The sequence below is a fragment of the Callionymus lyra genome, chromosome 9 (assembly GCF_982586985.1).
Source record: "Callionymus lyra chromosome 9, fCalLyr1.hap1.1, whole genome shotgun sequence".
Classification (NCBI taxonomy): domain Eukaryota; kingdom Metazoa; phylum Chordata; class Actinopteri; order Syngnathiformes; family Callionymidae; genus Callionymus; species Callionymus lyra.
Genome location: NC_141826.1, coordinates 8385551 through 8412011, shown reverse-complemented (window position 1 = coordinate 8412011; position 26461 = coordinate 8385551). Strand labels below are relative to the sequence as shown.

The following is a 26461-nucleotide window of genomic DNA, read 5'->3' as shown; positions in this document are numbered from 1 at the left end:
TAGCTGAATTTCAGAGATTTTGGGCAACTTTGAAACAATGAATGAACAATGAAATCCATAAATCAGTCTCAGAGAAGTTGATTTGCTCTAGGGATTGGATTGTATGCTGTGTTTCATGAAGTTTTTGTTCTAATGCCATGTTTGAACGGAGCAGTGCGTGTTAGTATCAGTGAGTATATGCTGTCCAAGTGACTGATTCTTCCTTAGTAAACATACTCAAACTTAGATACTATACCAAAATGTCATCCGTGTCTTTCCTCACTATCAAAAGGTGTTTAGCCTTGTTCTATTTTTACTCTTGTCACTGCTATACATGTGTTGTATATTGTGCAATGACAATAAAAGCCACAAATAAGAGTGTGTTTCATTTCTACTAGCGTCGAAGATTAATTACTGTTACTTATTTGCCGGAATGTTAGGTTTTTATATTAACAAGTTCTGGGTTGTCAGCTGCTATTTTTCTTCCAAGTTGTTTTTGCCAGGAATGGTTCATTGGAAGTGATTATGCCGGAAAATGTAAGCAGGAACTCTGGAGTGTGTTTCCCCTCTGGGGATGAATAAAGCCTTTCTATTCTAGCTTGACAAATGAACATATGGCATTATTGAAACATTTTAACTCCTCTATTATATTAGCATATTTTGTGTGCAGAAAGCAGTTAAATTTCACAACAACGTTTCCAGACAGTTGCCCTATTATGCCGTCATCTCGCATTATTGTGCTTTGAAGAGAACCGGTGCTGTCACGAGGGAAACCCTTGAGAGGACACTTTCAAAACTAATGCCAACCTGTGCATATATTTTTAGGGCTGCAGCAGCCAATTAATTTTATACAGTAGTCGACCAGTTGCTTCACCATAAACAAAACGATGCACAAAAAAAACCATTATATAGCTTTAACATAAACAACTACACAGCATAGAAAACACTTATAAATGCGACATAAAGATAAAATGAAGTCATATTTATTTTCAAACATTTCTTATAATGTCAGTGAGGGTCACTGTCATATTTATATAAGTGGTTGAAACCATCTCTCTCTTTTAGTTCAATAATGTCTCTGCATTCTAACCAGCCATTGGTTTACAAAACTCCAGGGCCAATAGTATGTAACAGCAGTGTAGTTACATCCAAGTAACAAAATGCAACGATTGACAGATTTTTTAAATACTTAAGAAAACAAAAAGTCTGAAATTCCTTTTAATTAACATGTGGCAAAATGAGTTCCCTTTGCCCATTAATGACAGCATTACCAACAACAAAACACAACACAACTGTGGGCTCACAAGGGGAGAAATAACACAATGTCAACTTAACACCTACACAAGTATTCATATAGTGCAAATTCTTTAAAACGCAAAAGTTTTCGCATTTTTTTTATACTTCTTTTCATTCATTTCCTGCCACTTTTTCCCTAATGGGATTGGCGGGGGGGTGAGGCCTATCCCAGTTTCTTTAGGCGAGAGTTGGGGGACACCCTGGACAGGACGCCAGCCTGTAGCAAGACACATTCACACACATTCTCATACCTATGGACAATTTCCCCAAGTTCTCAATTAACCTCCACGTTTTGGACTGTGGGAGAAAACCAGAGTGCCCGGAGTAAACCCACGCAACACGGGGAGAACATACAAACTACACACAGGAAGTTTGCTCCCTGAAGTGGCCCCATCCAACCGGGAAGTGAACCTGCAACCTTCTTGCTGTGAGGTCACTTATATTCCTTCATCCAATTTAGACAAAAAGTAGAAAAAGACAATTTCCCACCATTGTATTCGAATTGTGAAACTTATAAATCATCCCTTCGTTGTGTGAGATAAAAAAAATACCAAAATGTTTAAATTCAAACCATTTCAACCATTTAAAACTTTGAATTTAAAGCCTTAAAAATGTGTTGCAGACCCTCGAGTATAATCCAACGCTTCTCATTTGTCTCTGTTTATCTTTACCTGGTGTCCTGGGGCATTAAAGCGTCCCTGGAACATTTTTTTTGTTTGTGCAGCTGTTCATCGGGGGGAGGAAACGTTTGCTGTGCAAGTGTTTTCTCGTGTCTTACCTCACAGATGTCCTTGAGGTGTTTGATGTAGTGTCTCTCTGTGCTCATGATCTCATTGATGACGTTGGCTCTCATCTGGTCGCGGTTCTGCAGGGGCGATCCCAGGCACAGGCAGTCGTTGGTCGGGTCCAGGTGGCCGTTCTGCACCTCGCTGGTCCCCTCCACCGGCTCGGCGCCCCCGTCCTCCTGGTTCACCCACAGCTGAGGACAGAACACGGTCGATACAGGGCGCATGCGTTTTTTGGATAAGAAATATGCAGAGCGAAGCATTTGTGGAAAATAAAAAACACTGCACGGATGATTCACACGCGAGATCCTTCAGCGTCGCCCGGGAGCGTGACTTCGAATTACTCTTCCTGAACACGTACATGCATGAAGATTTGTGAATCTTTTTTTTAGAATCCAACACACACACACACACACTTGCTCACTAACAGGGTCCAGTGAGAGCGGTCTCAGACGCCTGGAAGCGAAACACCTGATGACACACAGTTTAGCCAAGAGAACACCATAGAATGCCAAACACAAGATGAGTAATGTATCGCCACAGACAAGCAGAGTGACGGGTGGTAGAGTTCTGACTGCGGCGTCAACAGCCTTAAGACTGAGGAAAGAGTCAACAGTAAATAGAGTAGTAAACAAACAAGAGACTTGTTAACTTGGGTAGACATAATAGTCTAGTTCTAGACTAAGATATTTGAGGGTTCCTTTACTTTTGACTCGTCTGTCTTTTCATCCACCTGGTAAAGGATGACGTGGCAACAATATGGGGGTGTATGACGATGACGGGGGTACGCGTGGGGCGGGGTGGGGGGGGGCGGTCAGGCTGGATGGTGTGGATGAAGCTGGGAAACGCACCTTTGACGTGGTATTTTGGAACCGTGGAGTTGCTATAGGGTTGATATAGAAAACCTGTTTTGTTTGGGGTTGAGGAGGGTGGGCTTCCACCTTAGAGAGAGAGAATGACACAACAAAGATATACTTTTTTTTGGTCTTTTTTTTTTCCTGCTCGACAGTCAGTCAGCCTGTCTGCCCTGCCCTCTCAGGGGTGGATATGGAAGGGTCGGGGAAAGTGGGAATGGTCATGGAAAGGGTTAAGGTGGAGGGGTTGGATGATTCTCTAAGTGGCTTCATTGACAGAGGAATCACATTCATTTACATCTGGAATATAAATGCACTTTACGGGGTCAGACACGAACTCATTGGATTCAATCACACTGTTTAGAAAACTATTTCTAATCCCCCCCAACATGGGTTCATTTTTTTTAAACTTCCTGTACAAGTTATCGGTGTATGAAGGAGATCCCTTCCTCCATACAAATGTTATTCTCGTATATGAATGAAGAGTTACAGATAATTGAATGTTGGTGTTTTTAAGTTCCAGCCGGATTTAGAAAGATTTCGGAGAAAGCATCATTCATTGGAAAGCAATACAAATTGCCTCAGGGGCCACATTATACCATACGACAGTTATAATGGGCCTTCAAAAACAATCAAAGGGAGGAAACGATAAAGAATGTCATATGACTGGAAAACTTGGAAAATAAAAAATGTAAAAAAAGTCTATTCCAAAATAAGTTTTAGTCTTAATTTCATATTTCATTCAATTGTAAATGACTCTAAAGAAAAAATATACAGTATTTTACAATTTAAAATAATCAATCAAATGAATAAAATAAAATAAATTGTGTTTTATTTCATTTTATCTACATTTAATAAAAAAATATGATATAATAGCCTTATGTAAAATAAAATCTCGCCTTCATTTAATGGTTTCTATTTAATTTTATTCATCTCATTTTATTTCATTTCTTTTTATTCTGTACAATCATCACCACAAAAAATACTATACAATACCGGCAATAAACAGATTCTACAATTTTTAGACAAAATCTAAATCACTAGAACACTACAAAAAGTCAGCTTACAGTGATCACTCATACTAATTCACTTTTATGTAACTGTGGTGACAAAAGATGTCTTATCGTAATTTTACATTTTTTTTGGCAAGTTTAAATAGAGATTTAAGAGTTCCAGAAAACAGCTAAGCCAAGTGGTCAGGAAACGCCACACTTGACCTCTAGCGTTTGTCCTTGGATGGCATGTGCTGCCAATGCGCTTCTAGTTAGCGAATCCTTTCGGTGTTAAATATGAATTTGTTTTGTTTTCTAATTCTTCGCTCACACATGAACAAACAGGAGAAAGCTGCTGTCTTTCTCAATAAGTCATGAACAAACCGCACTCAACAATAAATATTGCAAAATCTTCCTGTGCTTCGTTAAACCAGAACCAATCACATCGTTTCAGGACTAAGATTAGTGACATCTTAGTAAAGTGTTGCAGTGAATCATTGATATCCCTCCTTCACAAACACCAGCTTGCTTTTAATCACAATACATTCAATTCTCGACTACATTAAAAACCACACGATAGCTTTCATGCCACTATAACAATCCTTCCTTTTTTTATTTCCCGTGGTTGTTCAAATTCATTATGAGGACGACCTGAAGATGATTCAGAATTCACTTATCGAGACACGAGCTTAAGAGACGCTTCGTCCGACCCGTCGGGTTGTCGAGGTCTGCTGTGTCTGATGTTGAAAACTCAATATGTTGCGGATCAAAGTGTGAACTGGGGGGTTAGAACTGAAGCTCGGATTGTGATCATCAGCACCTTTTCCGTCTCCGAGCACCGCCCAGATGCTCTGATCTTGCTGTTTTTCCATCTCAAGTGTACGCCCATATTACTGCTATTATTTGACTGTTATTAAAAGATAATTAAACACCCGGTGTGAAGCGAGCGTGTGAGCTATTTTAAAACGTGCACACACGTCGTGCTTATCTTTTGCCTCCATCACTGACGGGGCGCGTCTGCGAGGTACTCACCCGTACGAAGCTGGCGGGGAACCATCCCTCCTCCTCGTCGATCTGGCCCCACCACCAGTCCTTGTTAGAGGCGTCCAGCACCTTGATGACGTCGCCGGCCTTAAACGCCAACTCCCGGTCGGCCATGGTCACATGGTCCCATACCGCCTCGGCGTTGACGATTGAACCTCCACTTATCAACTGGAAAAATTCAAAAACAGGAAGACAGAGATCATGTGATAACTTTCCACACGAATCCGATCGATCTGAAATATTGTTTTTTAGACTTTTTTTTTTAATCAGCCTTTTTGCTGCTGACATTCAAATGGACAATTTTCGGGATTTGGAAAAAGTTCACAATAAAAAGCACGGTCCACAACACAAAAAACCAACAACACAAAAAGACAGAGGCGTTAGCGACAAACACAGTGTTTAGAAGCAGAGCCTCGGTCTCCCCCACACGGACAGTAATTGGCCCATTATGACATTAGAATAATTACATGTGTTAATGTAATATAAATGCACAGGAGCAAACACATGAGTGGTTATCATCTCCTTCCCTTCAATCCGTCACCACAGCGTGTTATTTTATCTGCAGCACAGACAAGACAAGGAAGGATGACTCATCAAATATTTCCGGTGGCATCGTGGACATTATGTGACTGAAAATAAATATGGTGATTGCACACAAGCGACGGAGGTCGAATGTTTGAAGCATTATTTCAAAGTATTCCCCCCCCCCCCCCCCCAAGTAAAGAAGAGCTAAATGTTGTTCTTATTAAAGGACAACAGACGGTGGATGATTTTCCTTCAGGAGGACCTGATCTGACATCATCCATCTAATGAACGGCACCGCAATCCATCAAACTGAAGACCGTCGCCTTGAGGCCGGTGTCATGTTCCTAAACAAATGCTGCACGCACACACACACCCTATATACCTGCAGCAAACTGTGTGTTCCAATTGTTCTCTCCACAGCCGTGTTCATCAGAACTCCACCCTCCAGGACTAACCATGCGTCCAGTCCCTCGGGCGAGGGCCAGCTCGCTCTAACCAGCCCTGACAGCAGGACTGCTTAGGCTCCAGGTAAAGAGTAATCACACAAAGAGGACAACTAAGAGACGCATCAAAACAGATGAAATTTAAACAGTCCCTATAAATAAAATCTACTTTAGTTATTTCCCCATCAAGACACAACCATTGCTGACACATCCTTCAGATACTAATCCCTTTCTTGTATTCACAGCATTAATTATTTAAGCTTATAAAACAACGATAAAACCCAACACAGCAAAGACACTCGCTTATATACACAAGTATCAAAATGAATAATGATGTTTGTAATCCATGATCCATCCTCACCACACAATCACATTTATTATGAAATTACTTGATTGACCTTGGAAATAAAGACATGGAAGTCCAGAAACAAAAAAATTAAAAGTAAGCAAGACGGAAAAAACAAAACTTGAAATCAATTCATGGTAAAATGTCTATTAAACTCAACGACATAAATGTTGATTCATTTTCACACATAATGTTATAACATGATTATAACTAAGATAATTACGTGAGTTTAGTGCAATTAATCCTCAAGTACCAGTTGTGTTTTTGTGTATCTGGCTCTGACTTGCAGGTGGGTTGTACATTACAATGTTTATTTAGGTAAAAAAAGGAAATAGGTCACAAAATGTTGGGGTAGTATTAGACACGCTTCCAGTTTTCATGACCTACTTCAGTTGTTCCCAACACCCATTACAGGGACCAATACTGGTCCGAAAAGGTATTTGTTACAGAGTCCGAAAGATTAACGTATATAATTTATGTTATATTGATTAAACGGTCTGAAAGGTGTTTTGTCTTGAAAAAAAGCTCATATTTTCTTTAAATTGACATTATCCTCTGAGTAGTTTGATGCAGTCAAATTTACTCAAAAAACAAACTGAAGTTTTTATCATCCACGAAGACCTCAGTATTAAAGAAATGTTGCTCAACAAACAAAAGGTTGCAAAAGTTCAAAAAGTTCTCCAGAAACTTTGATAAAGAATGGAGGATAATTTGGTGATGATGGAATAAATGTTATGTTCTTCTAGATGAGGGATGTGAATTTCATCATAAAGGGGCCAAAATCTTTTAGCACTCTTGCCCTAACTAATTTTTACATTAACCAAACTGTCTTTCAAATTCCCATCAATTTTCTTTCATTCAACACCAATTTTACTGTAAGTTTCTGTATAATTGTTGACATCCATTCACCTTTTTTTTTAACTTTGAGCAAAACATCCAGGAGAAACATAAAATGACTTGGTCAGCCAGAGTTTGAAACTATTTTGTTTGGCAGAACAAATAAACATGTTGTTAGCATCTATTTGTACAGTACTTAACAGATCTAAGTGGCAATGTAATCATAGACATTTAAGAAATTAGTAAATGATTATCATTCATTCTGGTTTTTGTAAGATTCATATTATCAAAATTGCTTTTTCTCGCAGGCTCCAACTTGATCGTATGTAATTATATCATTTTAAAAAGTAAAATACTTATTACTAGTGTCTTTTAATTTCCTTTATGAAGCATATACAAGCAAGCATAATGTATATATAAATACAAAGTAGTTGCAGATTTATTGAAGGAAAACTAAAGAAAAAGACCATTTTCTTTATGCGTTCATGTTAAAATAGTTAAACTCAGGACAAGTCAGGACAACATTTAAAATATATAGTTCATTTTATCTGTGTTCAGATGAGTGATGATCTGACATATCAAACGTTTGCGTCAACTACACCAAGGTCTTCTTTTAATATACGTGTTTTTTTTTCTTGAATTAATTAGACGAAGGTCACTTTAAGGTGTAAGGCCTCTCACATCATTAACTCTTGTATTGAATAAAGTTGAGAAAGCAAATTACAATTCCCCTCATCATGCTTATATATGCTGACGAAGCACCTTCATAACTTCATTAACAGTCGGTGCATGCGTGTCCCGGCGCATCGAACGAGGACTCTGCAGCTCAGCAGATACACCGGCTCTTAAACCTGTGCACCAGCCCTCCATCCCTACGGAGACAGCCACGGGGAATATAAGCCAATCAGCCAAGACCAGTGAACACAGAGAGTAACGTCCACGCCTGGAGGGGAGAGAGCGGCCGTTGTCATGGTGACAGATGATGATGCTCCAACGGTATTGACAAGAAGACGGGGATGAGGCAAGGACACTTGAACGTGTATAATCTTATCACTGGGAATGGACGGGGGGAAGGATTAAAAACTTGATTGAAAGCTCGGTGATGTATTTAAAAAGATGCAGAAGGTGAAACCTGCGTCGTCCATTAAAGGTACGGGAGCAAAAGACGGGATCAGGTGGGTTGATTCTGCCACGGAGAGCAGCTCAGACGTATAACTCAAAGCCCTCCGCTACAAGAAGAGAGCAGGATTACTGCAAAAACATGTGTCACGCTGCCATGGAAACAGCACCGATGAATACTGCTCCAAAAGATTAAAGATTCTTTGTCGATTGAGGAAGAGTTATATGACTCGAAGCCATCACGAAAAGCCACGCCGAGTGACTCGCTCACGGCACGACCTGGGACCAAAAAGATGACTTTTTGACTGAAGGGGGTCAGCGTCGTATGCTTTTTTGCTCTCTCAGTTCAGCGTCTGACCGGCCTGATCCCACCCACACCCCTCCAGCCCTCACTCCATTTTCAACCTCCATTCACTCCCAGAACAATCTCTCCGGCGTGCCCATCAATCTGCCTTAATATGGGCAACGGACTGAAAGAACGAGGGGGGGAGATATAGATCTATTCACGGCCAATGTTCCTCCATCCCTCCATCTCCCCAATGAGATCAGCACTGCCCTCCTCCGATACATCGCTTTTCCCCTCAAATGTCTGAATAAATTAAAAGCATTACATAATCAATCTTTTCCCGATTTCCCCCCTTTTTTTTCATCTCCCACCACTGCTCTGCATTTAACTTGATCACATGCGCACGGTGCAGGATTGTCCTATCGTAGGAATCCTTCTGATGCGTTACAACATGAAAGACGGGAGCGTGAGACAGGCGCCTATAACCGCAAAACCTCTATATGGGTCAATGCAAATGAATGCAGAGGAATCGAACCCTCAACGCATTGGCGACATGTGACAGATCCGCCAGAAGGCGAGAGGAAACGAGCACAGGAAGTACATAGAATGAGCAGAAAAAAAAAAAAAAAGGTTTGATCTGTTGGATCATCTTTGCAGCACATCTGCATTCACTGCACTGACATCTCCGCTGCATTCCAACATCCTCCTCTCTCTCCCTCTCTCCCTCTCTCTCTCTCTCTTTCCGTAGCTGCAGCAAAGCATCCCCCCGACATGCCCGAAAGTCAGCCTTACCATGTTCGTTGCATGGAAGTTAGACAGCGTATGCATGGAGAAGTCTGGCTCATACGACCATGATAAATAAATTCCAAAAATAAAAAAGCAGCGGAGGTGGAGGTCCTTTTAACAGCTGAGTAACAAGGTGGCGTATTCCAGAAAGAAAAAAAAAAAGGAAGGAGGCTTCTCTCGCTTCCGACGCACTGAGTGAGTCTCACAGTCCGTCCTCCCTGTGTCTGCCAACCCGGTTATGTAATACACTTATACCCCAAGTCTGGGAGCCAATCAAAGGCGGCCTTGCCTAAAACCGGTGAGAAATATACACACATCGCCCGGCCACGCATTGACACTTGCATTTAAAGTGAACTCTATTAGCGAAGGCACCTGCCCTGAAGGGATTACAAATGTGCGAGCACTCCGGAGTCCGATTGGAAAGGCGAAGCGCTCCGATAACGCGCCGGCATATCTCACGTACTTATTTGTAACTCATCAGGCGTCTAACACGCCAACACACGTGTAAGTGCTCCCCGCGTTATCTCCGCTCGCCAGCTGAGCCCGAGTCATGATGCTGTGTTTACACTCCCGGCGCGAGGGGTCCGGGGCCAATGCTTTGTTCCTGCACTGTCCAAAAAAACCCCCACATGCAGGGGCATGTGATGGAGTTATCCAAGTTCATAACACATGCTAGCCACCCCAAAAAAACCTCTCCGTACAGTACAACATTTACCACTTATCCAGACACACAGGTAGCACACAGCACTTAGCGCCGGGGCGCGCACAATATGATCTGTAAAAACCTGAGCAGCCTTCTATCCCTTTTAATAGAAATGTCACGGACAGCTCTGGGACGGGCTTTTAGCTTATCTATTTCTGACTTTCATTCAACATTCATGACACCTGCCTCCAATCCCTTATTAGATTATACTGAGGCGCTGCGTGAGGCTGTAAAAAAAAACGAAATGGGGCTTTTATTTAAATCCGACAAGACTTTTCACTTGGCAGGAAGTGTCATTAAAGAAATATGGAAATGTATTAATGTTTAGTGTCCGTCAACCACAAAATGAGCAATAGAGCATCTGTCAAACTTGAGGTGCAACGGCCGAATCATGGCCCCGACAAAGACATTTTATGTTGCCTGCAAGATCTTCAAATTGTGTTTTAGTCATATTTTAAAGGGTTAGTTTACGCAAAATTCACTCAAAATTCAACTTCACTCATTTTCTTTTCACCCTCATGTTGAAACGCAGTACCTAAAAAGTAAAAATAAACAGGACATACTCCGGGTAATATCGCAAGCGCTTCCAGGTCTACTGTCTCCACTGGAAGTGCTTACGATATTACCCAGAGTACTTCTAGTATATATGGCTTACTACTGTTCAAAAGTCTGCTACAAAAGAGAGTAAAATATAAACTTGTTTTATTATTTCTGGAATAATTCTTCTTGCTTCAATACAAATGGACGTTACAGACGAGCAGTATTTGGATGTTTTTAATCGTCTATTTGGAGGAAGATGAACCTGAGCTTCAGCCTACGTTAAAATGGACTTCAATTTGTGTCAATAACTCTAAAAAGGAACGGAATAACCCTAAGTCGACATGAGGGTAAGTAGAAAATGAGTGCACTTCTATCAATCACTTCAAGCTACAGAATCATATATAGTATATATATATTTATATTTCTAATACTCTACATATGACTATACATTTTCCTACCATATATTATCGCAAGTGTTTTCCGCCCACGATCTGAGGTCATCAATGTGTGTCGTGGCCTTTTCCTGGACATTATGACCAAAAATCTAGTGCCTGATCTGGGTTATGGGAGTTTTTATTTAGAATATTTTATTGTTTTTATCTCATGCTGTGACTCTCCTTTTTAAATCAGTAAAATAACTCAAACCATTTATGCATTTTGACACTGAACGGATTACTCAATTTAATTTACCCCCCGAGAACTGAAAGGAAGAGACGTCACATTCGCCTTGGGGTCATATTTTAACAGTTTTGTAAATATTTGGAACGTTACAAGCGTAAAACGTTGAATCTAATTTCAAGAGCGTGAACGCATGCATGAGACCCGATAGCTTGCCAGAGCAGATTACACCCTAGAGTGAATACAAGATGGAGACGCCCTCAGTAACAAAAGTCTGTTGTGTGGAGTCATTTTTTTGGAATTATCTTCAAACTCTTACACAATTTGATCAAACGCTTAAAACAGCATCACAAAGGCAAGTTTAAGTGACCTCAACCCCTAGAAAACCGTCCTAAAAGACCAAGCAACAGTCATCAGCCGAACCACGACTAGCCTTAAACCAAAAAGCAATGCACATAACCCAAGCAAACGACACCAACTCTTCTTTCCTAGAGAGTGTTTCTGTTTTAGTAACAGGCTCCAACAGGTCGTCATTTTTTTTTTTTAAAGAATTAATTTGTTGTGAGCTAATATGTTTCAATGTCTCATTGTGAGCTCAAAGTAAAAAAAAGGCTCAAGGATAAAGTTTAGAAATGATTATTTCCATTATTTCTCCGTGAAGTTATTCACTTCCCGTCGCAATTTTAGCACTTCAACAAAAACAATTTATCTTGTAATCTTCTTTTTTTAAAGATTGCTAGTATTTTAGGCTGTGACCCTTAACAGCAGACATGGGGAAAGTGTAGCATGTGCTGTCCCTTGACATGTCAGAGTAGAACATGCTAACAGATAACAATTTAATTTTGTAATTTTTTATTGTTCACCAACCAGAATTCTTGTTGCCACAGTTAGTGTAGGGTTTCAACAACTTGGAATTATCTGTACAGTACAAGTACAGTAGTGCAAACATGAAAAAAATCCTTCTTTAACATGAATACAAATACATTTGAATTTTACTTTAAGGACTTTTTTTTATCGGTTCTTTTGTGTATATTTCCTGCCCAAATCATATTAAAGAGTTGCTTATTTTAATGTATGGTTTGTTGATATTGTATTGGCATATTTAAGTATACTTTCTGTATAAATCCCTATTGTTTTAATCTTGGCTTTTTCTTTATGGCTTGACAGCACATCAACAACAGCAACAGTATATAATGCGGACCCTAAGGAGGTTTAATTGCCCATCCACGCTATATAGCATCTTCAGGGTCGTACATTTCTCAATAGTGAACACTGTTATTGACGCTCATGCATTGTCAATTATGTTGCTAGGAAATGGGAGCTACGTCTAAAATGGGGGAAACCTGGAAACAGGGCCTCCTTTTTTCTTTTTTTTTTACTCGCTGTGGTCACTCCTGCTCTGGTTGGATGTTTCAGAAAAAGAAAAAAAAAAGAAGGAAAAAAAAAAGAAGGAAATAAATAAATATCCCAGCTTGTGGAGGGATCTCGTCTTATCTATGAGCTGCCATGTTGTTGTGGATGTGGCTTAAGTGGATCACTGTGAACAAAAACATGTCCTGACGCAGCACACTTGAATTTTAGAGGGAAGGGGGGCCACCCATAAAGTCAGATCTAACCACGACAGAATAAGATGCGCATAATCCACAAATACAACATAGGAAATAAAATAAAATATTAATAAAAAATGGGTTTTTTTTAGATGCGGAGATGAGGATCTCTACCGTGACAGACCTGCTTCTGCACAAGACCACCATCTGACAACACCAGCGACCACAAACGGGGGGGATAAGACAGAACATAATGGTGTATGGTGGGGGGGGGGGTGATCGGGTCGTGGAAAAGTAGGAGGGATGGGGAGGAGGGGTGATGGTGATGGAGGAGAGGAGGGGGGGTGGAGGTATAACAGAAAATACATTATGTTGTACCAACGTCATTCATTTCAACGCGTAGCCGTGATGGAGCGCCGGGTGTCCCCGCTCTCGACCGGCCGCCCCTCTCTCCTCTCCAGTGCGGCCCGGTGCGCGGATCCATTTTTAACGGGTACCGAGGATGAACATCAACAGCACGTTCACAAGCACCAGCACCGCGATCACCGTAAACACCGCGCAAGTCTGGACGTCCAAGGCCATGGTGGCGCAGCGCTGCGGGCCGATCCGTAATATCTCACGCCGGGGACAAATCCACCATTAAAAAAAAACAGGCGAAAGGCAAAAAAAAATGAAAAAAATAAAAAAGATAGATCCCGGGTTTTTTTTTACGCCTCTTCACACACGCGCTGTAATTCATAAAGGCACGGGAAGAGACGCATCATCCTCACCATCATCATCGTCATCAGTGTGCACCGAGATATTCGCTCCCCCCGCTAGTCAACACCCGCCGGTGCTTCTTCTCCTCCTCCTCCTTTTTTTTTCTAACGCCAGCCAAAACGCGCTGCTCTCGAGCACAGGACGAGAGAGAAGCTTGTTCGCAGCTGCTCGAGCTGCCTTTTTTTTCCTTCCGGTCAGTGACGACCAGGGGGGTCTTGTTGCTGGATGAGAGGCGGTCCTGTGCTAATTGTGATCAGACTGCCGGCTGCAGCCATCACCTTGCGACGGAGGGGGGGAGGAGGGGCAGCATCCTCTCATCACATCACTCCCCCCCCCCCACCCTCCTTCTCCTCACCCGGTCTAAAAATACTCCCCCACACACTCACCCCCCACCCAAACCGCCATTTGTCATTCCATCCCTCGCTGATGAAGATTTGCAAAAAAAAAAAAAAATGATCCGCCTAAATGATCATCTCACATTGTTTATTGGCGAAATGACAACTTCCGATATATGGTAATCGAGTTGAATTATTTCCCAACTCCACAGATTTTAATGAACGCCTCGACCGTAAAATGTGCCATGAAAGACGGATGAATAACGAGGACCTCTATTAAAGTTTAGAATCCTAAGCAAAAATAAATAAGATTTAAAAGCTACTTTTAGGGGCTTCACCCATCATTCTACTCCCATCAGTATGTGTGAATGGCTGTCAAAGCGCTTTGTGACCCTGGTCTAGAAAGGCGCTATATAAATAGAGATTATTATTATTATTATTATTATCATTCATTTCAGAACTACATCCTATAATCTCTGATATTACTCTCATATATATGTCTTGATATGTAATATAGAACAGCAAGAGTCATTTCAACATGTGTATTTTTAAGACATGTTTACACAAAAGATTGTGGTGATTACATTTCTTTTTGAATTTTTTATTTGTGCAGGCTTTTCCTGGACTTTTTGGAACTCCTGTGTTTGTCTCGGTGTTATCTTGATCTTTTAAGTATATATTTTTGGAGTTTTATTTTAATTGTTTAAGTGCTTTGTGACCCTGGTCTGGAAAAGCGCTATATAAATATAAATTACTTACTTACTTACAACAACAACAAAAACGATTTCAAATTACAAAAACAAATCTAATGAAATGAAGATGAATAGGCTATCAGTATTATGTTATTGTATTTAATAGAACTATTTTCTTTGTTTAATCAGTGGAAATTACTTTATATTTCCTTTTTTTTTTTTACAATATTCACTTAAATGCTTTTGACCGGTATTAAATACTCACTAAAATGTCAAAACAAATTGAGCACAAATATCCAAAACAAAAGCCTTGAAGTCATATCTACTCCAAATCTGAACTATTAATAAATAATCCGAAATAAAATGATTTGTTTCTACATAATCTTTCTTTTTGTTGTTGTTTTTTAATCCAATTGATTCTTTCATCTTTACCAGACATAATGCACAAATTAGTTTCAAAATATGCGGCATTTTATGCCGTAAAATTTGAAATAAGAAAACATTGTGTTGTTTAATTGGAGATTTAGATCATCACAATATAAAATGATACACAGTCATGTCATGAGGCATCATGATACAGCTGTGCAGCCATGAAACTGTATCATAATACAGTGTCTTAATTTAGAAAGGCCACTAGTTGGCAGTTTGAAAATAGAGCCATGATTCATTAAAATATCAGATTAGAGCCAAATATTATAAAGCAGAGAGTGCCATCTAGTGGTCTTTCAAAAGAATCACACTGTATCATAGATACAGAGTCATCACAACACAGCATGATGATAAAGCTAGGAAACATACAATTTAGTTTTTTTAATTGTGTGTGTGTGTTAGACTAGTTTCAAGTTAGATTAAAGGACACAACATCCTAACAACTAATTGAAAAAAAAAACACACATTTTTAGCCAACACACTTGCAAAAATGCAATCCATGACCATGTTTAATCTGTTCCTTGACCTTTATTCCCTTTTTACCTGTATTGATTAGAAGTTATTGACATAATCAATCAGACAGGGAAAGAAAAACATGTAATTACATTGCATTATTTACGTCACATTTGAAAAAACATTCTAATTATTACAGTTTCTCTATCAATCTCATGAGTCACAGGGTGGTACGGTTTAGCATAGAAAACAATATTTAACTACAAAAAAGAGAGAAAAAAAATAGGTTTACTGGAACTACCCCTTTTAAACTCTTGGATCATGGTGATGTCATCTTCTGTCTGTGATGTCACCTTTTCTTTATAGGAACAAAGAGGTGCTATGTTTGTAAAACTGCAAGATGGGCATTTATAACACATTTTGATAATGCAATGTATATAGTAAAGCATAAAATGCACATTTAAATAATGAAATAAATTAAAACTGAAATGAGAATATTGAATTTAGTTGGATCAGAAAGTAGAGGTTCATACAATGACCCAAAATCAAATAATAGTCGTGAAATACTTGACAAATACACTGCAAGACAAGACGACAAATATACAATAGTCACCCCACACAGGGAAAAATTGATTAAAATTCAGACAAATAATGGGGGAAAAAACACACACACAATTTCTGAAGACCACGTTTAATTTGTTCTTTGACCTTTAGTCCCTTTTTACGCTGTATTGATCAGTAGATATTGACATAATAAATCAGACAAGAAAATGGAAAAAAGCCAAACCCAGTGTAATTACACTGCATTATTGATGGAACACATTCAGGTTGTATTCAGTAAATACAAAATACAACAAGAGAAATGTTGCCAAAAAACACACAACTAAAATGACAAAAATAATAATGGTGAGATAATTTCAGCAAAACCCAATCTAATTTATAGAAATTACTTAAAAAAACAATTAAATGGTTATAAAAGGGTTGTAATAAATGGTGCCCAAGGCACCTATAATATAGTATTTAAATGTCATAAAATTGAGGTCACTTATATCTTAAAATCTTCCAAAGATAACACCTATGAATATTTTCTTCAGCTTCTCTAAACGACTCCAACAACATTGAGAGGGACAGTAAAGTTTCAACTCTGTGGGGCAACGTAAACCACACTTGCCCTTGTCGGAGCGCGTCACCCCCACAAACTCACTTTACGATTCAGGGCAAGGACAAGGACGGCGCGTAGATATTTCCAGAAATGGAGTCATGGCTAATGCCCAAAAGAAAGTGGCAGAGACGAGCGAAACACCAGACCTGCTTTTACTCTCCGTGCCAGACATCAGACTCGTAAACACTGTTAAAGGGTGTAAGCTGGTATTACAGCGACTCATTTGAATAAAGAGTACTGTATTTGTCAGATTATAAGGTGCACCTGATAATAAATTGTATATATAATACAATATAGGGAATCATATCCAACTAAAAATAGACACTGTTGTTGTTTTCTTCTATTGCTTGACAGATAGACTGCAGTCAAATATCTGCTTCGTAAGCATGTTTCGAAACAGGTACAATTTTGGGGTCCAAAATACTATGACGAAGCCCAGTACCTATTATTACTGTGTATTACTCTGGGAGGCCCCGTACCAAGTGTATACTACGAAGCCTTGCGGTGCAGCGAGGCCTTGAGGAGTTCTTACAGGAACCACGTAGAGTTATAATAGGCAGCAGCATAGAGTAATACGGCTTAGCCTAGCGATGTAATACTATTCAAGCGGAGTAATACTATGAAGCCCTTACAGAATAACAATACGGAGCCAACTGAAGTAACAGTATAGAAGCAGAGCATTACGACAGCGTGTTGAATAACACTACGTAAGCCAAGTAATATTAAAGTGCCTCGAGGAATCATACTACAGAGCCTAGCGAAGAAATACTATGTAAGCGGAGTAAAACCACAGTGCCTTGAGGAGTCATACTAAGGAGCCTTGCTGAGTAGTACTATGGAGCCCTGTGGAGGTATACTTTGGAAGTGGAGTAATACTATGGAGCCTCACAGAGTAATACAACAGAGTTATAATATAATACAGAACCTCAAAGTAAAACTGGAACCTCACAGAGTAGTACTATGAAAGCAGAGTGATACTACTGAGCCTCAGAGAGTAATACTAGGGAGTCTCGCGGAGAAATTATACAGAGCCTCACAAAGTAAAACTATGGACCCTCGAAGAGTAGTACTATGGAAGCAGGGTATTACTACGGAGGGCCGTGGAGTTATACAACAGAGCCCCAAGGAGCAATACTATGGAGCCTCGTGGAGTAATACTACAGAGACTCGCGGAAAAATACTATGGAGCCTCGTGGAGTAATACTACAGAGATCCGGGGAGCAATACTAAAAAGCCTTGTGGAGTTATACTACAGAGCAATACTATGAAGCCTCGTGGAGTTATACTACAGAGACTTGCAGAGCAATACTACGGAGCCTTGTGGAGTAATACTACAGAGACCTGGGGAGCAATACTAAGGAGCATTGTGGAGTAATACTACAGAGACCTGGGGAGCAATACTAAGGAGCATTGTGGAGTAATACTACAGAGACCTGGGGAGCAATACTAAGGAGCATTGTGGAGTAATACTACAGAGCCCCAGGGAGCAATACTATGGAGCCTCGTTGAGTAATACTGAAGAGACCTGGGGAGCAATACTATGGAGCCTCGTGGAGTAATACTATGAAGCTTCACAGAGATATACAACGGAGGCTTCCACTGTGGCTTCATAGCTTACTCAAACATTACAAAAGATTTTTGAGTGCTGTGTACCATAAATATTCTGTTCAACCAAAATGAATACATAAGTGGCACTAGATTAGGCACAGTGTTTTTTTTGTTATTTTTTAATGACTTTATATGCGCCTTAAAGTACGAAAAATCTTTCGAGTCTTGCAGGGATGAGGAACAAACCATGTGGTTCAAATTATTTGGCTCACGAATCAGATATTGTTCCTTGGGCACATCTGCAGACGGACTTCTAAAGTACTGCCTAAAGCGTAGAAAAAGAAAAGCTGCCTAAATCTTCAATAATAAATATGTATTTCATACAAACCTTCAAAATGATGTTAAAGTGGAACAACAAAGAGTAATGAATGTTGAAGTAGTATGAACAGCTCAAGAGGAAGTCAATGAAAATAACAGTGGATGAGTATTTGGGACAAACCTGCCCAGTCTTTTGACTGACAGGACAAAATGGCGTCAGCTCTCATGTCGTGCATGTGTTTGCCTAGCATAGCCTAGCATAGCGACTCCACTTTGTGCGGACATTACATATTTCAAATTTTGGATGTTTGAAGGTAGAATCGGTTCAGTCTAAAAACGCACACATAAACTTGCGCACACACACACACTAACCCACAGTCTTTAGATTCAGCTGAGAGCTTTGGGATGGATCAAAAGACCTCAGAAGTTTAAAAGAATCACGCTAGCGGAGTGCACTATATCAGTATTTTTAAAGCCATAAATAATTTCCAGGGCACTTTCTGCACATACATGCTGATAAAAGCAACAGCTCTTGGAGCTTTCAGTGTGTTACGAGGTGCCGTACGATGCATCACGGGAAATATACGGCAACCAGAAACAACCTGAAACAAGCCACTCGGCGCTTTGTGTGTCTGTGTGTGTGTGTGTGTGTGTGTGTGTGTGTGTGTGTGTGTGTGTGCTCATGTGAAGCGCATTACGTAAGCCGACCGTACCTCTGTGGGCTCCCTCTCCAATCTCCCTGACATTTAGACAACAAAGGTCATATCTGAAAGTCTAAATCTGCACGGACACCCATGCTAATATGCTCATGCATAAACACGCCACAGACGCCACAGATCAATTCCTTCCACACAGAATTATGTGTTGAATCTGTAGAATTATTCATTATAGATAAGCTTCGTATGTGACTCCAAATTCAATTTGCATTGTCTTAACTCCAGCTTGGTGGATATGATATGTAGCCGAGTACAACCTCTTACACGCATGAAGGTGTATCATATATGTGGAGAATAACTTCATTAAATTCATATATATATTCATATTCATATATCTCAAATTGAGCAAAAACACATGCCTCATTTTCATTGCCATGTTTTTATACTGGGACTGAAGGTAAGCTAAGATTGAAATGAGCCGTAATATAGGAAAACATTAACAGCAAAAAGCAATATGATAGTAAATTACATAATAAAGTACACAAATTTGAACAAAAAAAAAATAATTAAATAAGTTATTTACTTATATACACTGTATACATAAAATAAAATAAAAATCTAAATATAGAAATAAAGCAGTTATGAATGAAATGTTAGAATATGATTGAAAAGCAAAATATATTTTATATGTATGTATTTTCTTTTTATAAATATACTACTACCAAAAACCTTTTTTTAACAAGGGAAACAAAAATGTAAAGCTACTTTTAGGCAGTTTTGCGTGTGTTTTTAAACACAAACGGCAACAATAGTAGGCATACAAGTTTGAACCTCCTAACTCCAAATCCAACCCCAGAACTAATACAATCGAAATTTGCTTTTTTCAAGGTAATTTCAGTGAGAAAGTAGATAAAAAAAATTGATCTAATAAATCTTTGGCTCTTAATACATATGCAGACTACTGTTGCAGTGCATCATGGGACCTGCAGTATAAATGGTGTGAAAGCCTTTAAACAAAAAACCAATTAATATTTCCAAATTTATACAATATGAAATCCTCAACATATATTATTGACGGGTGGACGAGGCCTCATGATACAGCTGATGCCGTGTTGTAGTTTTGAAAGGCCACTAGATGGCACTCTCTGATGTAAAATAGTTGGCTCTGATCTACTGATTCAATAAAACCTGGGATCATTTTTTTGCCTTTCAAACTGTATCATGATACAGCAGCACACTCATCAACACGTCACTACTATATATTCTTATGCAGTCTGTCAGGTGTAGATTTTCGTGTTGATTTCCGCTAGTCTTGCTAGACTTGAAATCACACCGTTTTTTCTTTATTTAGAAATAAGTTCACGCCAAACATCAAAGCTATTTTTGATCCATCTCCCACCGGACATTTGTGAGCCTCTTGCCGGGAGCTCTTTGCTGGCCACTGTGAAACTGGGACACCGAATTATAAATGAACTTTGTATTCTCTCAGCAACTGTTACGTCGATTCATCAGGCCCCGGACTGATCCAACATGCCAGTGCCTCCCGTGAGCTCTCCTCCCACTGAGGCAGATGCTCGCTCTCCCCCTGATCCGGACAAACAGCCCTGCGAGGAAAGAAGTCCAGCGAAAAGCTGGCTGGCACGGTCCAATTAAGCCACAAAGTAAACACGATCTGCATATGACTGAAACTGATCTAATATAATCAAATTGGGCTCTGAGTGAACTCTGAATGAGTCCCAATACCCTGTCATTAACTATTTCAATCACTTTGGGCGAGGCCAGTTGAAGCAAAGTACGGTCAAAACTCCATTTTTTAAAAGATTATCAAATTTAATGTGATCTTTTTTCTTTTATTTGTTAATTCATCCTAATTTGTGACTTGTCAAAAATGTACTGAATTATTATACAATTTACTAAAAACTAAAATAAATAAATAAATGATTTAATTTAATTAACTACACATAGTATGTATTTTATTTAAGTCTTCCAATTCCAATTTGCTTATATGATACACATTTATTTTTCGATCACTTGGGAAATTTTAACAGTTAACGGTATATTAGGACATACAATACAAATATTAATAAAAGTAGAGTAGAAGTAATAAGTAGAGATGAAAATAAGATAAAATAGTAATAATTATGATAATAGAACATTGACAAAATACAAATAAAACTCAATAATAGTACATAAAAGTAAAAGTTATCGATAATGATTAAAACATTGCATATTTTGTTTTATTAAACAACCTGATATCTTATATTGTATGATGTTGATAAGTGTCATAAGTAAGTAAGTAAGTATACAGCTCTGTATACACAATGTATACATTGAAATTTTTACAGTAGAAAGAGGATTCTATTATGTTTGTTTTTCTAGTCTACGAGTCGTTTCTATTTATCCAAACAGTATAAAGTGGTTCAACTCTAAAAAGTTCAACTAAAAGAAGCCCACAAAGGTCCAATTATTCTGAGAGTGGTCAGTTGGTATTTAGCTAATGCCGGGCAAAGACCACCACACCCATTTCCGCTCTAGTCTGCTCCAATCCTTTTGTTCCCCCTCCTATCCCCACGGCAACCACACTGACTTCCTGCTTCCTTCCTGGCCTTCTAGCCACAAACAGACGAAAATATGTTGCTGAACCAAGCACTGATTTGACATCAGCTGTTTTTCGAATCAGACTGTAGGTTACGGGAAGGACAAGAGAGCGGGACAGAAAGGGCACAACTTCAGTTCAACGCCGGGGAAACGTCGGCTCAAACAGGATTTGCTGGAGTTCATTTTTAAAGTTATTACCTATATTATTATTCAGACCTCTTGGGTCCTGAATAACTAAGACAAGGAAATTAATGACTGTTTAATAACAAACAAGCATATGTGTTACTTTTTAAGTCACCTACCAGTGAGTATGTGAAGCTGGAAAAGGAAGACAACAATATGACAGAAAGCCACAGGGCTGAGGATTTATGGATGTGCGAAACATTGAAATCCAATAAGATGGACTGTAAACTAGGTGGTTTAAGTGGTAGTTAAAGTTGTTATTCTAGTTCTTCTAGTAATAGGGATAGAAAGTTGTTGTAGTTATAGGCAAGTGCTTCTGTCCAAGTTGTTTGACAGATCAATAACGTTGCTCTCCTAAAAACATTGTGTACCATGAGTCAAAGTCACAGAGACACTGAGTATATTTACACAAAACTCACATAAGCAGAAGAGTATTAGTTCATGCATATTTGGATCTGTGCTCGCTTCGTGTCAAACTTAAGGCTTTAGTCCTATTATGTGCCCCACCGGATACGCTGCTTCTATTTTGGTTTTGTCTGGTTATACCAGCATTTATGTTGGATTTCAGGGGCGTCACAATTTGTATATTGAATTTAAAAATGCTATGAAATAAAACTTATTATATCTAGAAAAAATATTTTCTTATTATTGGAATTATAATATAAAACTGTATGTGTTAAATGTTTTAATTCAATTTGAAAATAATCGAATTTCTGAAATCAATTATTAAATAAAAACAAATTAAATTTCAATATTTGAATTATTGTATTCAATTATTCCAAAAAAAGTATATATTTCAATGGTTAAAAAAATACATTGTTCCCAGTGTTACCTTGACCTTTTAAGTATATATTTCATTGTAGTATTGTTTTTCTTGTTTACCTTTGTGACCCTGGTCTGGAAAAGCGCTCTAAAAATATAAAAGACTTACTTACTTATATTTCAAAAATACAAAATGTTAATTTGAACCATTTAATATTCTGATGATGGCGCTGATCTACATCCATATATTATCGACTAAGTTTTGATATCTATCAAAACTTGATAATGTTGGATTTTTCTGAATAAAAACTGACAAAGGTACAGAATATTAGATTTGTTACTGGCGATTATTGGTTAAGAAATCAACTTGGAGTGGAAATTTACCAAAGCTAAACAACTCAAGATGTGTACTATGTGTAGTGTAATTGTACTACTGTTAGAATTGATTGGCATCAAAAAAAAGTATCAGTATTGAAGTATGAAGGTATCGATAGCAGAACTATCAGAATTTCCAAACGATCCAAGCATCCCTATTATCAACGTCGAAGGAAAGCAAGATATTAAAGCGAGACCCGTCTTTCAAGAATGAAAAGACAGCATCACAATAAAACTTGGTATTTATAAACCTTTCTCGGCTCATGAACTCTACCATAAAAAACCGACCCTTGTGTCGATGAGTTGGACACCAATGAAAACGTATCTTGAACAAAACGGAGCAAGAATTTCAGCAGTGTCTTATCCTACCTCGATCATGGTCTAAACAGAAAATAACCTGTTCTGCAGTCTTACGTAAACATCGTGGAGGCAAAAACATTGAGCTCACAGCAGGACGTTAATGAGGAGAAGAAAAAACATGTAATCGGAAGCGCTGCCATAATACAATTAGAACTAAATGACTATTTTCTTTAAGTCAAATTTAGGAGGAATTCCTCAAGAAAAAACCTTGAGAGTACTTTGTTGTTAGAAACTATGGTGGCTGTGTTGACTTTAAATTGAAGCTTGAAGGCAGCAGTGTGAGCTGAAGGTCATCATGGTGACGGCTAGCATGCCTGTGGCTAACTGGCTGGCATATTGGTGGTTAGCTGGCTTGGAGAGATGACAGAAGGCCGGTCACTTTAGGAAGAGGCTGGAACTCAGCCTCGGGAGGATCTAGACAAGGACCCGAATCGTGAGCAGGAATTGTAAAGAGCTTTTTTTTTTGGAACACTGATGTCTAACATCATGACTTGATTTCATAAGAGGGATGAGCTGTCGTTGGGAAAAAACATCGAAGCAAAAACAGTTGATTGCAATAAATTCAGAAAAAAAGGCAGATAATTGTTGCTTGTTGCTGTTGACTCATCGTTCCGAAATATACTGAAGTACCAAGAGACTGACTCATACCTCTGACTATCAGGGCCGAACAATAAAAAGAAGAGAGAGCGACTTAACATGTCACATACTGTACAAGTGGAGCCTATGATTGCTCAAACAGTCTCAGCCAATTGCATTAAATTGCATCAGAAATGAAACGTGCTGCGTCGGGTTGCGTCACAGTCGGCCAAGTTTGTTCATATCACTTTTTAATTTGCCCTTAAAATAGCTGTACTGCACACACGGGCAAGAGCAGGCAAATAATAATGATCACACTGGACTCAGTCAAGTGTTGTTAACATCTCACCATGCTTCTACTTGAAGTTTCTGATCTGAGAGAGGACAAGAACGAAGCTTCTGAAATCCTTGCGAGGGAATCGAAAACATTCTTCCTACGACATGTCCCCTGTCTATTCCAAATGTTTGAAGTTTAACAATGTTCATTAGTATCTTACTCTTTAATTACTGGTTGTTATAAATCGACTCTGATCTGCTGTGTTGGTTATGAACGCTGCACATGATTCACCGTGACTACTGTTCAGTTGGTACGTCATCAAACCAACACCCAGCCTTTCATGAGCTTTAAAGGATCAGATCGGATCAATCACAGTAACAGAGCTAGCTTAAACTTGCACTCAGGAACAAAAGCAAATCAAATGATTTAATAACTAAAGCTGGGTGACACACAGATTCAATTCATCATTCAACAAAACACTCTTGTCAAAGTCTGAAGCTGACAATGTTTTATTTGGATTTTTACTATCACAACCTATAACCTGCATGGCCTGCTTTCAGTTTGATCGCATGCAATGTTTTTTTTGTGTGTTTTTTCTCGCCTTTTTTCATAAAAATGGCCTTAGGTAAGAAAGAATAAAAATGACTTTTCTGAATTGTAAGGGCCAAAATTCAGTCCGTAAGATTATGAATGTTATACAATTTTAACTGTAAACTAGTACAAAACTGTTCCTCCTGGAGTTTTCTTCTTTAAACTTTCTAAAAAAAAATGGAAAGTGCAAGGTGTTTTTGGCAGGTGTTGTAAGTCTTTTAAACTAAATTAAAACTAAAACCTAAACATTCTAAAAATAACTAGCCTTTTTACTCCTAATAAATCCCTTGCTAACTTAATAAACTCACTCCCTCTCAATGAACACTCACTACACCTACATATATATTTTTTTGCAGAGCATGAACTTTAATTGGATTGGTTGGTTTTCTGTCATTAGAAACCATTGTAATTGGAGTGAGTAAACTCTTGATGCATGTACAGGTGAATATTGTCTATGTCTAGGTGTTCCTACTGCCGGTATGCAGTCATTGACCAAAGTTATTTGCTTTCTGAGGGCGTTGTTTAGAACGGAGAAAGTACTTGTGACAAACTAATCATCGGACGGTTGGTTCAAATCAAAGTAGATCAATGGTCATGCTGCTATTGTGACTTATAAAGAATGTCAGTGTTTAAGTAAGTAAGTCATTTATGTTTTTAAGATATTATAAGGGAGATAGCTTACAAATAAAACTTCCAATAATTGTAAAAGTGATGTTGAAGGAAGTGAACTTGCTTGGTGAGTGTTTGATAGAGGAGGACAAACATAGAGACCTAGTATAGCTATTATACTAATTCTTTCTTTTATGGACAGTTTGGTAAACATACATTTTAGTCACCCCCTGACTTAGGCTGCATTCCAATTCTCGTCTTAGCCCTCGATCTCAGCCCTACCCCTCCGTTGCCGACGTGCCTGTGAGACACAAGGGTTTCCCATTTCTACATTGGATGAAGGGGGAGGGGTAGACGAAGGGCCAGCTTGTGCTCGAAAATGAGGGAGGTCAGAGGCACACTTGAAACAGAGGGGTATGATGCATTTATCCAAAATGGTGCCAATATGCGACCATAGTGAAGCATAAATGTGGTAGGGCTGTCCCAATTACCCCTTGATACTCCGTTTTTAAGGAAAGGGCTAAGGGGTAGGCGAAGGGGTAGGGTGAAGGGGTAGGGCTAAGATACAGAATTGGAACTCAGCCTCAGACTGCTATAGGATCTTGGCTTCATGTGTGATTGGGACAACATTTTAAGGAGTTACAGAAATATCAAATTAAACCTAGTAAAACCTTAAGTGTGGATGTGACCCACAAGCCTTGAGGTTTACATACATGGTCTACTACAACCAGTACAGACTGGAACTATGGCGATAATCTACTTTGTGTAGTCTGTACATTTGAAAATATTTAACGTTAAATAAACATGGAGGGCGGCACGGTGAGGTAAAAAGATCTTATCTGAGAAATCACAGCTTGACAGAGTGAAAGAACCTCGTGGTATATTGGAGGGTGGTCGCTAATCCCACTCCGAGCTGCTCCACTTCTCCTGCAGTGAGCCTGTTATGAGCATGCCCGCTCATGTCACAAGTCATCACTGCACCAGCCACCTGAGGCCCCGACCGTTAGAGGTAGCTGCAGAAGAAAAAAAAAAAAAACCCGCCCGCTCCATTTGCATGCTCCATTTGTTGGGAGTTTAG

General features: G+C 39.1%; 1 protein-coding gene across 4 annotated transcripts in view; it reads right to left on the bottom strand.

Annotated features, from left to right (window-relative positions):
* arhgef9a (Cdc42 guanine nucleotide exchange factor 9a) overlaps nucleotides 1–26461 on the bottom strand; it is a 64476-nt gene that overhangs the window by 20107 nt on the left and 17908 nt on the right. For 3 of the 4 annotated variants that reach the window (XM_087799605.1, XM_087799608.1, XM_087799609.1), the window contains 3 exons: nucleotides 4939–5118; nucleotides 2912–3001; nucleotides 2054–2254 (listed from right to left, as the gene is read on the bottom strand). In XM_087799605.1, the coding sequence (XP_087655731.1) occupies nucleotides 2054–2254; nucleotides 2912–3001; nucleotides 4939–5118 (471 nt within the window). The remainder of the gene's footprint in view (nucleotides 1–2053; nucleotides 2255–2911; nucleotides 3002–4938; nucleotides 5119–26461) is intronic. The other variant, XM_087799607.1, reaches the window with a different exon arrangement.